Source organism: Anopheles moucheti, chromosome 2 (assembly GCF_943734755.1).
Source record: "Anopheles moucheti chromosome 2, idAnoMoucSN_F20_07, whole genome shotgun sequence".
Lineage (NCBI taxonomy): Eukaryota > Metazoa > Arthropoda > Insecta > Diptera > Culicidae > Anopheles > Anopheles moucheti.
In genome coordinates, this window is record NC_069140.1 from 78,843,508 (window position 1) to 78,859,335 (window position 15,828).

Sequence of the window (15,828 nt, forward strand, 5' to 3'; positions counted from 1 at the left end):
TGATAAGTGGCCACTCACCTTGAGGAAACCACGCAAGCTTTCCTCCTTGTGGAACATGCTGTCGCAACGTTTCTTGACCCGCTCGGCCAACGGTAGGAAGACATCCTTGAGCAGCTCCTCCGAGCTGTTGATGATGATCTGCTGTGTGTACGTGGCGATGCGCGTCATCCAGGGTGCATTTTCGTTGGCAATATTTTTGCGGATCATCTTGAGCACGTTCTTCAGCAGATGGTTCATGTGATCGGCCGTAACCATCGTGACGTGATTGCCCGACTGCGGGCTCACGTTGTCCGGTCCCTGATTCCACCAGAACGGCAGGTACGAGCAGAGGAGTGGCAGAATAACGTCGATAATGTGCTGCGCCTCCTGATACGTCTTTTCCGACTCGACAAACTGATCGACCTCGGACAGGATCGATTCCAGCGTTGGCATGCAGCACTCCATTTTGCTCATTATGTCCTGCGCTTCCAGCGAGGTATCGGCAATGCGGTTCAGCAGCGAGAATGGATTATGTTTGTTGGCGTGCGGTTCGAGGAACGCCACCGGGAAACAGGAACTGAATGCACCCAGACATGAGCCGAGTGCTGGCTTATGGCGTTCCAGCTCGGTCTTGAGATATTTACGGTCCCGCGTCAGGGACATGTCGGTACCGAGAGTGTAGAGAGCCGATAGGATCTTGTACGAAGCCACTTGGATTTCGTCCACTGTGAGAAAATTGGAAAAATTCTGATGAGAAACTGTCAAAAACAAAACAAACCTGCACGGTGTACTTACACAACAAATCGCTTCCATAGTCACACGCAGCCAAATGATCAAATAGTGACGTCAGCACTGGTAGAATCACTTGATTCACGTACGCCAACGAAGTGGAAGTCTTTAGATGCGTTCCACGCAAACGATCATATTTGCCTTCGGTAAGATTGACGATCGTCTGTCCGAGATCGTCGGCAGTGTTGTTGAAGAACGTCAACATCGAGGTACGAATAAACTCAGGACAGTTCTTGACTAGCGATTTGGCGTCGATGCTCTTCACCAGCACCTGCAGACAGCGTACGGTGATGCGTACATCGGCACCAAACGCAGCCAACCGGTAACGCAGCAGACTGGCCAGCTTACAGAACAGCGCGGCCACCATTTCCTTCTCCTTCAGCGAAGCCGCACCAACGTTGTTTGTGGCGGTAGCGATCGCAATGAAGTAGTTGCGATTGGTGGAGAAGTATTTCTCCATCAGTGGCAGCACCACCTTCGAGAAGAACTTAATATCGCGCGAACAGGTCTTGAAGGACGTGCGACGACTGAAGGTGGATGATGGTTTCAGCAGCTTCATGTTGATCGTGGCACGATCACTGTAGGAGATCAGCTTCTCCAACAGCGAGTAGGCAAAGCGCAGCTCGATCGCAGCCGTACTCATGCCCGGTTCCTCGGTTTGTCCACGCGATGGCCTGTTTAGAAGAGATGGTGTTTAGTACTTTGATCTGAACTTCCAGCCCACTGAGAACCCCTTACTTGTGCAGCTTGAGTCCCTGGTACTGGAGGTACTTGAGGAACTCCTGCGAACGCTCGCGATCCTTGCGCTTCTCCTTATCCGTAAGCAGATCGTACGGCACCAGCTGGGCATGTATGGCGCCACCGCACTGGTTTAGCTCTTCGTTCTTCTTCTTCGCCCAGATATCGTGCGAGTTTTCAGCCAACCGTTCTGCCATGTTTTGCATTTCTCTGCTCAGCGTCAGGTTGGTCATATCCACCGGGTGTGGGTTGTAGTTGAACGGTGAACCAGTATCTCCCTGCAATTCCTGGGTGAGTTAAATGTGTTCCCACACGCAAACACGATTGACCAACGAAGCGAAAAACAATGGGACAAACACACGCGTTACGCCAAACGATGATGGTGATGTACGGGAACGGACAGATGTTGGTAACACCCAAGGCAGCCGTTTTGGACGTTGTTGATATACGAGGATGATAACGCACACAGTTGGAGGGTGATGGGTTGAATTTTGGGGTAGCATGAATGGCAGCATATTTTGTTGTTGAAGTGGATAAGGATATTGAGATTTGTAAATAGACATTAGAATAGGTTTGATAGCGGGATATAAGAGGAATCTCCGAATGTGAAGCTCGGTAACAACTTTGTGGTGCCAACACAAGTGCCTTAAGGTATGTGAGGTGCTCTGGAACAAGAACGAAAACGAAAGGTAAACTGGGTACTTACAAGATTGGGCTTCGATTGGCGACGCATCGAGCCACGGTTGGACAGTGGGACATCACCCTCCGAATGTTCAATTCTCCAGTGCAACGCCAGCAGTGCCTTCAAACTTTCGCGTACAGGTTCGCGGTAGCGTTCTCGTTCCTAGCACAATAGAGGTGTGTATTAGTTCTACCCAGAAGGTTAACATCGACCCCAGAAACACTTACGTATTCGCTGAGCGTATTGTACGGCTTCAAGCGTGGATGAGTTTTGTTCACATCCGACCACTGATCGCCGTAAGTCCAGCCGTTCTCAAGCTTACGGCTAGCCCACGCATCATGGTAATGCTCGCTGAACTTCTGCACGATCTGGTTGAGATCGTTCGTAAGCTGAACCGCAGTCGTATCGATCGGCTGTGGGTTATAGTGCGGCTGATCGGGACCACCGCCCGTTGGCTTGCCGTACAGATCGTCGTCCGAGTTCTTCGACAGACTGTAGTCCGGTGGCAGAGCGCAACCGATGGCAATCAGACACGGCAACGCCTTACCGAACAGCTCCGGATCGTAGTCCATGTTGCTGAGCGAATCGAAGATGTTCGAGAACAGCAACATCGTGAGACGCTTCTCCTCGTCCGAAGATGCTCCGAACTGGGAGGCTTGACCACCGCCGGTAGTACCGTAGTACTTGGCGCAACGCTCGTAGTGCAGGGTTAGTAGTCGCAGCGCAACGGTCGTATATTCCGATAGCTTCGACACGTCGATGGTAAGCTTGCGCAGCAGCTTCAGCAACATGGCCGGATGCATGGCCGAGGTTAGCGCGACCAAAAAATCGGAAACAGCTTCACGCTGTCCCTTGGTGAGCATACGGTTCTTCGACATACGGTAAACCGTGTGCAGCGTGGCATCCAGCAAGCTGGCATAGTTCTCAGCCTCATTGTAGAACTTCGAGTGCTTAATAAGCAGCGGCAAAATCGAGTTGCCGATGTACCGATTCATCGACAGGGCCATATCACTTTCCGAACCATCGCTACGATCCAACATCGTGGCCGCACGCAGATCGGGTAGGAAAGCGTCCTCCAGCAGGCGGTAGAACAGTTCCTGTGTTTCAATGCCGTAGACACGCTCCAGGAACAGTACGATGCTCTGCTTGTGACCGGGCACCAGTCCAGACGGCATATCGGACTTGGGTCTATCTTCGCCCATCGCTGGGTTGGTGAGAGTGAACTTCAAGCTGAGCACACCCTGCAGATCTTCCAGCGGTACGAGCGAACGCAAAATGGCACGCGCCCGCAGCGACTCATTCTTGCCCTGTTCGATGACCGCAGCATCCGGAGCACATCGACCGAGCAGGTCAACCAGCGTACAGTAGAAGCACAGAATGGCAGCACCGGTGTCGATGTAATCCTCGTCGTCATCTCCCTCGGGAAGTGGATGGGCAAAGTTCAAACCCGCGATCGTACCCTCTGCCTCGTCCTGCATCTTTCTACGCTCCGTGATGCGTTCGGACATTTTGTTCGCATCAATGATGGCCTTGAGCAGACCCTCGCCTTCACCACGCAGCGCCGGTCCGAGACACTCCGGTCGACGGATAAGCAAACGAATGACGAGATTAGCATTTTCCTCGACACTTTCTCCATTCACCCAAACACAGAAGCGCAAGAAGTCAAGGTAGCGTTCACCTTCCACCGGATCCCAGCCGAGATCGGGGTAGCCTCGTTCGATCAGCTCGGAGTTACTCTGCAGTCCACAACGGGACAGGTAAATGGCAATCTTCTCGAGATAGTGCTCACGCAAAGCCAGCGCCAGCTCCGTGTTTTCCATCAAGCTGGAGTACGCCACATCCAGCGGTGTCGAACCGCGTAGACTTGGACGCGACAGCAGAATGTTGGAGTTCTCCAGCAGGAAGTCGAAATGATCAAACATGGCCTTCTGGTTCTGTCGACCCGTTCGGCAGAAGTAACACAAAAAGCGACAGCAAGCGACCACCATTTGATGCGAGGTGTCCTTCTCCTTCGGTGCGGACTCTTCGCCTTCGGCCGTCTGTACCGGGGCGTCACTCTGGGCCTGGGCCCGTCGTCCTAGCGTGTTCATCATGACCGCCATAACGTTCTCGTGCACGCGCAAAATACGAATCAAATCAGGATGCTGGAAGAAGGTGTGATTGTTGACCAACTTCCAGAGCCGCTTACGCATCAGTTCCTCCTCTTCCTGGCTCATCTGCACCGGAAGCAAGGCACGGATTTGACTCAAACCGATCCACATGTTCGCCACATCGCCCTTCGTTTTGGAGTTAATGACGTACGTCTTGTTGAGCGCCTTGATCAGCTCACCGATCGTATCGTACTGGCGCACCAGCAGTCCAAACATCTCGCGGACGAGCTTGGGATTCTCGATCTGGGATTCCTCCGCCCAAGATACGAGCTGCTTAATCAGCACCTTGCGGAACACTTCCTCGGGCGTTTTCTTTTCCTCTTCCACCGGTTCTTTGGGATCCTCTTCCAGCTCCTTTACGGCGTTGATGAAGTTGTACAGCTTCTTCAGCGCTCCCGGTTTGCCCTCTTCCAGTTTGTCCGCTTCGGGTTCTTCCGGTTCCTGCAGCGCATTAAGCGAAACCTTACCCATAAGCTTCTCGTGGAACTCGATCAGCTTGTTGCGCAGATCCGGCCCACAGGAAGCATTCTCCAGGTCTTCTTCCTCGAGATTTTTGTATCCCAGGATGGCGTTCATTTGTTCGCGTGGTGGACAACGGAATTCGCGCGTCTTCTTAGCCGCGACGGCACTGGGGAGATCGGACTGCTTGATCTCGATGTATCTACAAGAGGAAGGAGAGAACCATTAGAGGTGTGCAACAAGAACAAGGCGCTTATACTAACACCCAAAACTGATTCATTACCTGCGTAACTGATCCTGCTGCAAATCACCAACGTAGTTGAAAGCGAATGCGATAATGCTTTCGACGCGATGTCGCAACTGCACATCGTACAGATGGTGCAACAGGTAGCACATTTGCAGCTTCGCACCTTCGGCCATCTTCATCGTCAACAGTCCCTTACGATGCTCATCCTTACCTTCCTTCTCGAACAGTGGATCCCACGTTTCGGGATCGATCATGATCAGCAGCTTCTCGACGTCTTCATTCGTAATAACACCGACCAGCAGCAAACGATCGATCAGCTTGATCAGAGGCCTTTGGTGTAAAGAATCGCATTGTAGCCACACAAGTTACCAACCCTCGTTACGCAAGGTGCATACTCACAGGAAGAGATTCTCGTTCGATCCACCGATAGGATCGCGGTTGTGCACCTGATTGATCTGTACCGCCTCCTGCAGTGCGCTCATCACAAACTCCCTCACCACTTCGAGTGGGAATCTTGGCGAATATAACGAGTCAATTGCCGGTATGGGTTCACTGGAAGAATCTGGTGCTACTATTGTCGGCATATTCGATTGTGAGGGTGTGGGTCTGGGGAAGGAAGAATAATGGCATGCAGATGTTGAAGGAACGAGGTACACGGAAAGGTAGATGAACGAAACGCTGGTTGACGATTGGTTCCGTCGCCTCATCGGCAACCACGACGATACACGGATGACAGTTAGAAGAGTTAGCAATAGAGGTAGTGTGTGCAAGAAGTCCATGAATAGCGGTGCCGTAAGCGTGCATTTCTATTCAGGGAGCTCTCACCGAGTGAGAACGTCAACACCGTGGGGTTTAGTGACAGATTATTGAAGTGGATTAGTGGCCCATTTCACGCAGGGATTGAGCTACTTACGCTATTTCGGTCATGTTCATTTCCGGTCGCACGGAAAGCGTTTGCAGCGAACGCAACGAGTGGCACATTTCGGGATCGATGTACAATTCTCTCAGGTCCATTCCAAGCGGAATGATGTACTCATTCTTACACACCTCCCTGTAAAATAGTAAACGGAATGGGGAAATTGGTAATTGACACAATGACAGAACGCTTTGCATAGTTTGACGTTTGTTTGTTTGTTTGTTTTGTTGTTGTTGCTCACATTGTGGTGGCGTGCGATTCCAAGTGCAGTGAAATCAGCAGATCGTAAAACCCGAGGCGGAGCGGTCCGCTCATGTACTCCGACTGAATCGCGTACAGTAGCTGCTTCTGATCGACATGCGAGCAAAGCGCATGTGCGGCACGGTAGTTCGACTGGTAGCAGAGCGCCGAATAGAGCGTTAGCGTATGCGCATGGAACTGCAGAAGCCGATCGATTTCGATCAGCTCGAGAATGTCGATGCAACGATCCTCCTCGGGGATGTGCAGGGCCAGCATCGACACCGGATCCTCGCACAGCATTGACCAACCGCGGATGTCCGACAGCTTTAGGGCGTGCACCTGCAGGGCCGTGTTGGGGACGCGTGCCCACTGGTGCGGCTTCAGGCACTGCACCTTCAGCCTCGGTGGGAACTGGGGGTTGATATGCTTATCGCTGGTAGGCAGTACGGCTGCCGAGAGCGGGAGCGTTGTTGGTGTGCGGCCCAGCTCGATCTGCAGAATTTCCTTGCTGGTCGCCTCGACGAAGATGGCCGGGAAGAGTTTGGTGTCCGGTTCCATCAGGAACACGTGAGACGTTTCCTTGCCTTCGCAGGTAAACCGGATCGTACCGGTAGCGGTATCGACGAAGCACCCGACAAACATGCCCTGTGAGGCACCCTTGCCGGAAGAGTCCTGCGTAACTTCGTTGAACAGTTCATCCGCACGCACCATATAGCACGACTGACGATTCACGCTGGAATGGAGTTGGAACATTCGAATACGGTCTGTTAGATGTCAAACTTTGAGATGTTTATAGGTGAGTTGAAACATTTTTTTCTTTCAGTTACACAACACTTACATTTCGATAGTTTTCTCATTCTCGTCCTCCACGTAGATCGCAGCATGGCGCACCTTGTTCTGGCCAAATTCCTTGCTGTGCACATGGTACTGTGTCGTCACCCAGCCCACATAGACGTGTGTCGGATCCTGACCGGGGAAAATGCGCACTCCGTAGAAGTACTCGTTGATCAGGCGCAAACATTCCGCATCGTACACCTCGTTACCGAACGATTCCACCTGTGGACTGCCCATACCCTTACGTTCCGGCGTCATCGGTTGCTGGGAGCGTAGATCACTGTTCGACATACGCGTGGCCTGGCCACGCTGCGTCACCTTCAGGTTGCTCTTGCGCGGTTCCGGCTCGGGTGTGCGACGATCCTTCAGCTTGTCCTTGCTCTGATCGCGCTTCTTACCAAACAGCCGGAACGGGCTACGGCCACGCTTCTTGCGGTCGTCTCCACCCTCCAGCTCGTTGTCGGAGTACGCGTTCAGCTCACCGTCGCTCGTAGCCTCCCCATTGATTTCGATGCCGGGCGGGCTGAGTCCACCGCGTGCCTGATGTCTCGACGGACGTCTCGGTCCGTTGCGCATCATCTCGTCGGCTTCGGCCGCATCCTCGGAATAGTTACGATGCAGACCCTTGATATCGTTCATGGTGAAGCCGCTGCGCATGATATGGTCCAAGTGTGCCGGTGCCGAATGATCCACCTCCGTCATGAGACGGTGCTGGCGGATGCGTATCTCTTCCCAGCGGCGCATCTTCTCCTGCTCACTGTGAAGTTAATGTGCGATGAAATTACTGCAATGCCAAGCAATTGGGACCTACTCCTCAGCGGTTCCTTACCTAATGAAGGTATTAGCGCACGTTACCGGCAGTGATAGACGCAAAAACTCCCAGTTGGCCTTCTCCATCGTTTCGAAGGTATTGTGCGAGATCTTCATGCACGGCGGTGTATCCGCACCGCCTGGGATACGCGTCACATCGATCTTACACTCCGGAATCTCGTCCGTATTCTCGAAGATCGGCTGATCCTTCGTGTACCAGTGAGTGACAGGGCGCTTCATGTTACTGCAACCAGAGGGAGAGGCAGGTGAGTGACTTTTTATCGTAATTTAAGCCACTGCTTTACTTACACGCAGAAGGGTTCGTAGCCTTCCTGCAAACCACAGGTTGTGAACCACTTCAGCGAATCCACATCCTGTCCATACACAACGCGCGCCTTCTGACCGATCTGTGGGCAAAGAAGGATACAATTTGCAAATGTTCTATAGACTCGTTTTACATATAGAAGATATATTTATTAGGTCATGATTGAGTCGTCATCATGAGACATCATTTTAGAAGTAGTGTTGGTTCTGATTCAAATTCCTGAATCTGAAAGAATCTTTGAACTGTTCGTAAATCGCTGAGGATTTATGAATCTTTCAGGATTGGTAATTCTCTGAGGATTCATGAATCGCACTCATATTTTTTTGAGGATTCGTGATGCTTTTGAGAGTTGACTCCTGAGTTGAATGACTCCTTACGAATCGTTGAGTATTAACAATTCTGAAAGTACTCGTGAATCGCTGAAGATTTGTGAATATTTCAGGATTGATAATTCCCTGAGGATACATGAATCGCACAGAACTCATGTCTTTTTGAGGAATCGTGATGCTTTTGAGAGTTGACTCGTGAATGACTCCTTACTAAAGATTCAAATGAACAACTCTAATGTTTCATTAGGCACACCACTACGTAGAAGCTCATCACTTCAAAGAGCAGAAACAGATGGATACTTACTCCAATAGTACAGGCTGGCACAAATCCAACACCATCCGGTGCGGTAACATCCGCAAATGTGGTCTCACCACCGAGGGCATCCATCAGCAGCTCACCGTTGAGCGAGAAACCTAGGCAGTGTGCGGGCGAGGAAATTAAAGGAAGTTAAATTAAACCACGTCAACCTCCACAAAACTAGCACACAGCCATAGGAACGTTAGAACAGCGAGTTGGTTATGTACAAGCAGAAGACTTAGTTATTGAAACCTTTTCTAAAGCAATTTAGTTGCATTACAAAGCGCACCTATTTGAGCAATGGCTGCACTGTGTTAGCGTGCAGATTGGTTAGCAAAGTGGGAAAGTAGTTCGTTTAGATGGATAGCTGCAGCTTACAGTTAAAAAAGTACATGCGTTTGAGTTACATGCCACGAAGAACATTTCCATGCCCCTAGTCACTAGGTGTATGCACTGCAGTGAGCAAAAGCAATCTAGTAGGTTCGACGATGGTTATTGTCGCTATGCATTCTGTACATTACGGTTAAAATTGCAGAATTGTGCAGAAAACTAAACGTTAGCACTTTTGGGAAAAAGAATGTTATGAAAAACTGGTTAAAACTCAAACGCCAAACAATGGTTAAGTTACGAACAATGTATTATGTACCATGTTGCTCCAACTGTAGTAAATATTGTACATGGTGAAGAAAATGATAAGTCAATTATGGCGATATCTCAGTGCTGAGAGCACTCGCGTTACTCGCCCAAGCTAAGTGAAAATAATCGACATCGTAATGATTTGCACTAAGAAAACTTATAAGCATGGGTTAAGAAAGCGTTTCCTGTTTGCGAATAGTAGCGAAACTGTCATACCGATGCAAAACAGCCGAAATTATGTTTTCGTTTAGTTTCGTTTGTAAAACATAATTTTAGAGGTAAATGTAAAACCAAAAGAAATGGTTATAAAAAAGAAAAAAAAAGGTAAGAAGCTATATTAGTTGTCGATCTAGAATTTGATAGGTGATCCTTACTGATCGTATGATCCACTAAGTCAAGAAATACACCGACAATATCGCCTGGTACCCACTGTTTGCCGAACGACTCCGTTGCACCTCCGGACACTTTCTCTTCCTGGTGGTTGGGATTAAACACACGTTGCCATTTTCGAGCGACGCGGAGTTTTTTTTTATTGTTTTCGTTGAACCAAACAAAACAAAAGAAGGATTTTTTGTGGGTTTTGGGTTTTTTGTTTTAAAATTGGATTTTAATATGTGGATCATTAAGATTCAGTGGTTGGGCAGTGGTCGACGGTTTGTAGGGATGTCGGATGTCGCAGTATTATTGCCAATACATGGAATGAAGGACGCAATCAATTAGTCAGTAACGGTTACAGATGGTGGGACGGCAGTGATGATGACGGAATGGCGATAATGATGATCGACGGTAGAGCAGTGTAGCAACATTGGTTAACAACAACCCGCGGTGCCGGTGCATGTGTCGAACGATTCGGGTTTTCGGTTTGGTGAATTTACGACATTCATTACGGGGGGCCATAGGAGTGCGGGATGCGTTGTAGAGGGGTGGGTGAAGGAGTGGGGTTATAAACATAGTTGAAAAGATGAAAAGTGTTGGGAAACCAATAGAAAGCGAGTAGAGAAAGGGAGAAAAAGAGAAAGAGAGAAAGAGAAGAAAGAAAATCAGAAAGAAGAAGAAGAATTTGTATTGTTCAAGGGTTGGTTTTCCAAACAAAAACGGTTAACACGAGTGGATAACGGAGGAGATAATTTCCATTTCCAAAGACATTTTCCATCCTGATCGATGGTGTGCACGTGTGCGCGTAGTTTTAGTTTGCTTCTCTTTATATTCACCGCAGCAGTACAGGTTGCAAGGAAATTCCAAAAATTTTATGTAATTGTCCGTGAGGTCTAACAAAAAACACTGTTTGCGAATGTTACATACAACGGAGGTGAAAGTCACTCACTAAGAATGGAGCGTGAACGATTAGGTCGTGAACATGATTGTTGCTATTACTTCAGAGCTTTAACAGAGTAACGGAAAGGAAAAAAAACCGACACACTTAACATACACGATAGAGAAAGGTATTTTACAAGTACAGGCAGTCCCCAAGATACGCTATTATAGTGGACCGCTATAACCCGGGAAAAATCCGCGTAAGTCGAATTTCCGCGTAAGTCGAATCCTGGTGCAATTTCATTTATACTTCAAAGTCACAAAGTCGACTTCCTTCTCTTGCACTTCAAGTATTCAGCGAATCAGACGATTTTTAGAAAGATTACATTAAAATAAGTTAAAAACAAATGTTTTATACGACAAAGAATAGTATTTTCGACCAATTTTTAACCTTTTTGCTTAGATTTTGTGCTATAAACTAGCTGTCAAAGCTAAGCTCAGCTGTCAAATTTCCAAAAACGCATATAAGAGAAACTGCGTATCTCGGGGACTGCCTGTACGATAAAATGGTGTTGTTTGCGTGTATCTGCTCCCAACAGGGAGCTGAGTTTGAAGTTTGCAACATAAAAACTGCTAGACAAAGTGTTTGTGGCCGTGTGACGAACGCCGCCTGAAGGACAGCACAATATTTGGCGAACGAGTAGAAAAGTAGTAGACACAACGGAAAGTAAACAAAAAGTAAAACAGAAAAAAGAATACGTAAAAGAAAGAATAAAAACAGGCACACAAACACACACACACGCGTAAAAGGGCGCGCGCGCGGTTTGCACGTTCCGCTTACTCATGCTCTTCTCGTGGACGTTTACGAAGCAACCGATGATGTCCCCGATCTTATAGCGTCTACCAAAGTCTTCGACCGTATGGAGATGCATCTTGCGCGCCTGCGTTGTGATCGGACAGACGGCAACCGGGGGGAGGGCAAAAGCAAACAGGACCGATCAGTGTTGTTTGGGTACAAAATTGGGGGAAAAAAAGGCATGTGGTCAAGAACGTTAACGGACTAATGACTACGGTTCCTAGCAATGTGAAGCCATTGGCACATCGATTCCAAAAAAACGGGTAAAGTTCTAACGCGAAGGGACTTTCAATACCGGGGTTCGCCATTCAGCCATCAACTCGTAAAGATCGGTGAAGCGTGAGCGTATGGGGTCTCTACTTATCTCTCTATCTCAACCAATCATGGTGATGGACCGTATTTGTATCACTGCTATGTGAAGCAATGGAACCGGGATGTACTTACGTTGTATCCATCGAATGCCCAAGAGGCATCGTCACTGCCCAGCATTGTGCCAGGGTTGCAGTCAGCTCGTGCCCAACCAACCTAAGAGAAACCGAACCGAATATTAGTGAGTGGAGGAACTCGTTACAGGACGGAACTCTTCAACCTTACCCGCATTGGACCAGCGGTGAGCACTTCAAACTCAAAGTACCACTTCCCGGAGGTTACGGCGTACGTCCGCTCGACCCGATACGTCCGGTACGCGGCAAACTTCTGGCGCAGTGCTTCCGCGGCCAGGGCCTCGTTCGCCTCGCCGGTCGGTGGGTCCAGGTTGTAGCCGTAGATGAGCAGTGTGCGCACCGTTTCGGAGGCAGTATCGCGATTCGCTTTCTTGATCGCTTCGTCCACCTTGGAGTACGGCACGAGATGCGGGCTGCGCAGGTTTTCCGAATCCTCGTTCAACCCGTACGTCCACCCCTGCTGGATGCGTTCCTTCGCCCACAGGTTGTGCGTGTTTTCGGCGAGCTGATCGACCAGTTCCTCCATCTTGGGTGTCAGTACGGCCGCGCTCAGATCGAGCGGTGCCGGCTTGTAGCCGTTCCCCTGCATGTACGGATCGTTCGGCAGGCGGATCGGGCGTATGCGTGCGGGCGGTTTGTCCATCGAGATGTAGTACCCGAGCGCCAGGATGGTCTTGAGCGTTTGGACGGCGAGCTGACAGTCGTAGCGCTTTTCCGCCGCCGGCAGCTTCTCGAACGACGTCAGACACGGATGGATGCGGTACACATCGTCCCGCCGCTCGCCCCACGTCCAGCCGGACTCGATCTTGTTCAGCGCCCACATTTCGTGGATGTTTTCCGCCAGCTTGTCCCGGATCGTTTCCACCGACGAGGGTAGCGTGACCGGTGACGTGTCGACCGGTTTCGGCACGAAGGCGGAATCGTCCTCGACCAGCCACGGGCCGGCCAGCACGTTCTTGTTGAGATTGCCGAAGTAAAAGCAGGGATCCAGGCTGAGGTTTTGGTGTGGCATAAGGCACTGTACGAGCGGCGAGAAGCCGGCCGGTGGGCTAAACTTGAGACGCCCATTATCACCGCCGAACAGGAAGCGGCAGCTCAGCTTCGACGAGCAGCTCATCACGGGGAAGAACATACCGTCCAGGTTGAAGTCGGTGAAGCAACCCTGCACCGGTTCCCCGTTGAACGTGAACCGGATCACCGGAACGCTCAGATCGAGCGTACACCCGATAACGTCACCCTTCTTGATGTACGGTTCCGTCACTTCACGCGGCACGACGCAGGTGCGTCGCCCGGCGGACCAAAAGTGCACACCGTCGTAGCCGTACGAGAACAGGTCGTCACCGACACCGTTGCCGCCCCACTTCTCACCACCGCCCGGGTACGGCACGTAACCGGCGGTGTTGGCCCATCCGATGCGCAGATGGGGCGTCATGTGCGTCATCTGCTCGATGTGATCCATCGTCACCTCGAAGTACCACTTCTGGTAGATGGCGGAACCTTCGACGCGCCCGACAAAGATGTTCGGCCGGATGCTGGCCACATGGTCGACCAGCCCCGTCTGCAGCAGTAAGTTCTTACCCGGCAGCAGAAAGTCACAGATGTTGTTCTGCGAGGAGCGTACCGCAACGCCGTTACCAACGCACAGCGAACACAGCACGTCCAGCACCTTCGGGTCGCGGCCATGCTTCTCCAGCAGCGAAATGATCACCTTGATGTGCTCGTCCCGCATCATGTTCAGCGCTTCCGGGGAATCGATCAATACGCAGTGCAACACATCCAGCATGCCGGAACCCTCGCTGGAGGCCTGCGAACCGAGTCGCGAGAACAGCCAGTTCAGCCGGTTCGAGTTGGCAAACTGCGCACAGTTCGTGTGGTTGCCCTTGATGATGGCCGCCAGCAGCTGGTACAGATAGCCGGAGATCATGTCCCAGCTTTGGCCGCTCTCGTCACTGGCCAGGAACGACGCGAGGAAACCCTGCGACGAGATGATGTTGATCTTGTCGATCGCCTCGAGGATCAGGTTGAGCACGCCCTCCTCCTGGAACAGATCCTGCCGGTTGCGCAACGCACGCAGCCGGTTCTGCTTCTCCTCGTGCTCCATGTCGTCCTCCGGCTGGGCGAAGTAGTTGATCAGATCCTCCAGGCACATCACCATCTCACCCAGGTTGACCGTCTGCAGGAATATCGAGTGACGACGATTTTCTTGCAACGTTTCAAGGCCACTGTGTGTGCCGGGAAAGATAGAGAGATAGAGAGAGTGTCAGTACCGATCCGTTGTATGTTAGGGCTCATTCAATTATTACGTAACGCAAAAATTATCCATTTTCGACCCCCCCTATTGTAACAAAACGTAACACTGGACGCAACTCTCCTCCATTAATTACGTAACATTTCGTTGACCCTTCCCTCCCTTTGTTTAAAATAAATGAAATTTTCTGAAATAATCCATGTAATTCCATCGTATTTCGACTAATGCAAAAAGAAACAAACATACTGCCTAATAAATTTACTACTCACGCCAGGCTGACTTTCTTGATCGTTGCTAATAATTTGAAGTGGTTTTAGAAAATTCTTCAATCTATACAGTTACGATTAAGCATGCGATATTTCTTTAAAAATGTTTGTTTTCAGGCTGTTCGTAATTTTTATCAATACAATTCATATCATTGGTATATACCAAGTTAACTAAACCAAGGTTGGATAGGTTCTGGACAAATATATCAATTTCCGAAGATATCAATTTTTTCCGTTTCGTATACAAGTCTTTAACACCACAGATCCCAAACGAAAGATTCATTCACTAATGATCTATTTAAAAAGCTTAAGAAGCTAGTTTGGGAGTTTACATTACATAGTACCTTGGCTAATCGATGTAATCTATTAAGAACAAGAATTCTTACGTAAATTATTTATCAGTACTATTCGTTTCTTATTTATCGAGCAACCTTTCTTTTGCGTAGTTGTCTTCTGTTAATTCTCATTATTCATTCACCTTTTTGACTAACTTTTTTTAATATAAAACACAGATTTAAAGGATCTAAAAATGGCAAAAGTATAAATACAGTTGTTGGTAAAGTAGATTTAGTGAATAATTTTCAGTTGAACGAAGCTGGGAGTATATATAAAAATCCCTAAAATAAGTGAATTTTTCAAATAAATGAATATACTATGAAGCGGGAATCTAAGTATCATCTTATTGTATGTTACGTAACAAAAAGTAAAACCTCCCCTCCCCCCTATCAGCGTTACGTAATAATTGAATGAGCCCTTAGACGTCTTGTGAACTACCTACCTAATAAACTTGGTGAACAAACTGCTGCACTTGCGGATGACACGGGCCGTACGTGACTCCTCTTCCTGCGAGCGCGAAAAGTCCAACCCATCGTCCATCTTGCCCTCCTCGTGGAGGATGGCTTGCTTCTCCTCCACCTTACCGACGCCCTTCTTCTTCGTTTCGTAGCTCTTGTAGCTGACCCACAGGCCCGATTCGTAGTGCTGCATGATGACGGTCGAGTCACCGTACTTGATGATCGGTGCACCGATGATTTCCAGATCCTTGTCCTCCAGCACCACCTTCTGGTCGTCCTTTTCGAGCCGGAGCACGAAGGCGGTCTGGGAGGTGGTGGCCTGGTCGCGGCTCATCAGTATCAGTTCGTTGTTTTCGTTCACACCGAGGTACCGGCCGGTGGTCAGATGCCGGATACGCATCGGATGGGACCAATTGATGAACCCACCGGCCCACTTGGTGCGGGCTAGTTCCAGTCGCCATAGGGAGCGTGCCTGTGACATCACGGACCCTCCCTCGTATACGACAATGCTGGAAGGGGCAGCAGGGAAATCACA

General features: G+C 49.7%; 1 protein-coding gene across 9 annotated transcripts in view; it reads right to left on the reverse strand.

The window, feature by feature from the left end:
- The window catches only part of LOC128303203 (ryanodine receptor), a 32,808-nt gene that overhangs the window by 9,881 nt on the left and 7,099 nt on the right, over positions 1–15,828 (reverse strand). For 2 of the 9 annotated variants that reach the window (XM_053040125.1, XM_053040116.1), the window contains exons 6-22: positions 15,278–15,802; positions 12,137–14,207; positions 11,987–12,067; positions 9,807–9,906; positions 8,803–8,912; positions 8,154–8,251; positions 7,864–8,088; positions 7,039–7,791; positions 6,202–6,933; positions 5,958–6,095; positions 5,444–5,596; positions 5,081–5,374; positions 2,416–4,999; positions 2,213–2,350; positions 1,507–1,793; positions 775–1,442; positions 19–704 (exon numbers count right to left, since the gene is read on the reverse strand). In XM_053040125.1, coding sequence (XP_052896085.1) covers positions 19–704; positions 775–1,442; positions 1,507–1,793; positions 2,213–2,350; positions 2,416–4,999; positions 5,081–5,374; positions 5,444–5,596; positions 5,958–6,095; positions 6,202–6,933; positions 7,039–7,791; positions 7,864–8,088; positions 8,154–8,251; positions 8,803–8,912; positions 9,807–9,906; positions 11,987–12,067; positions 12,137–14,207; positions 15,278–15,802 — 9,643 coding nt within the window. Of the gene's footprint in view, positions 1–18; positions 705–774; positions 1,443–1,506; positions 1,794–2,208; positions 2,351–2,415; positions 5,000–5,080; positions 5,375–5,443; positions 5,651–5,957; positions 6,096–6,201; positions 6,934–7,038; positions 7,792–7,863; positions 8,089–8,153; positions 8,252–8,802; positions 8,913–9,806; positions 9,907–11,527; positions 11,628–11,986; positions 12,068–12,136; positions 14,208–15,277; positions 15,803–15,828 lie in introns of all 9 variants that reach the window. The other 7 variants (XM_053040084.1, XM_053040074.1, XM_053040100.1 and 4 more) reach the window with 5 other exon arrangements.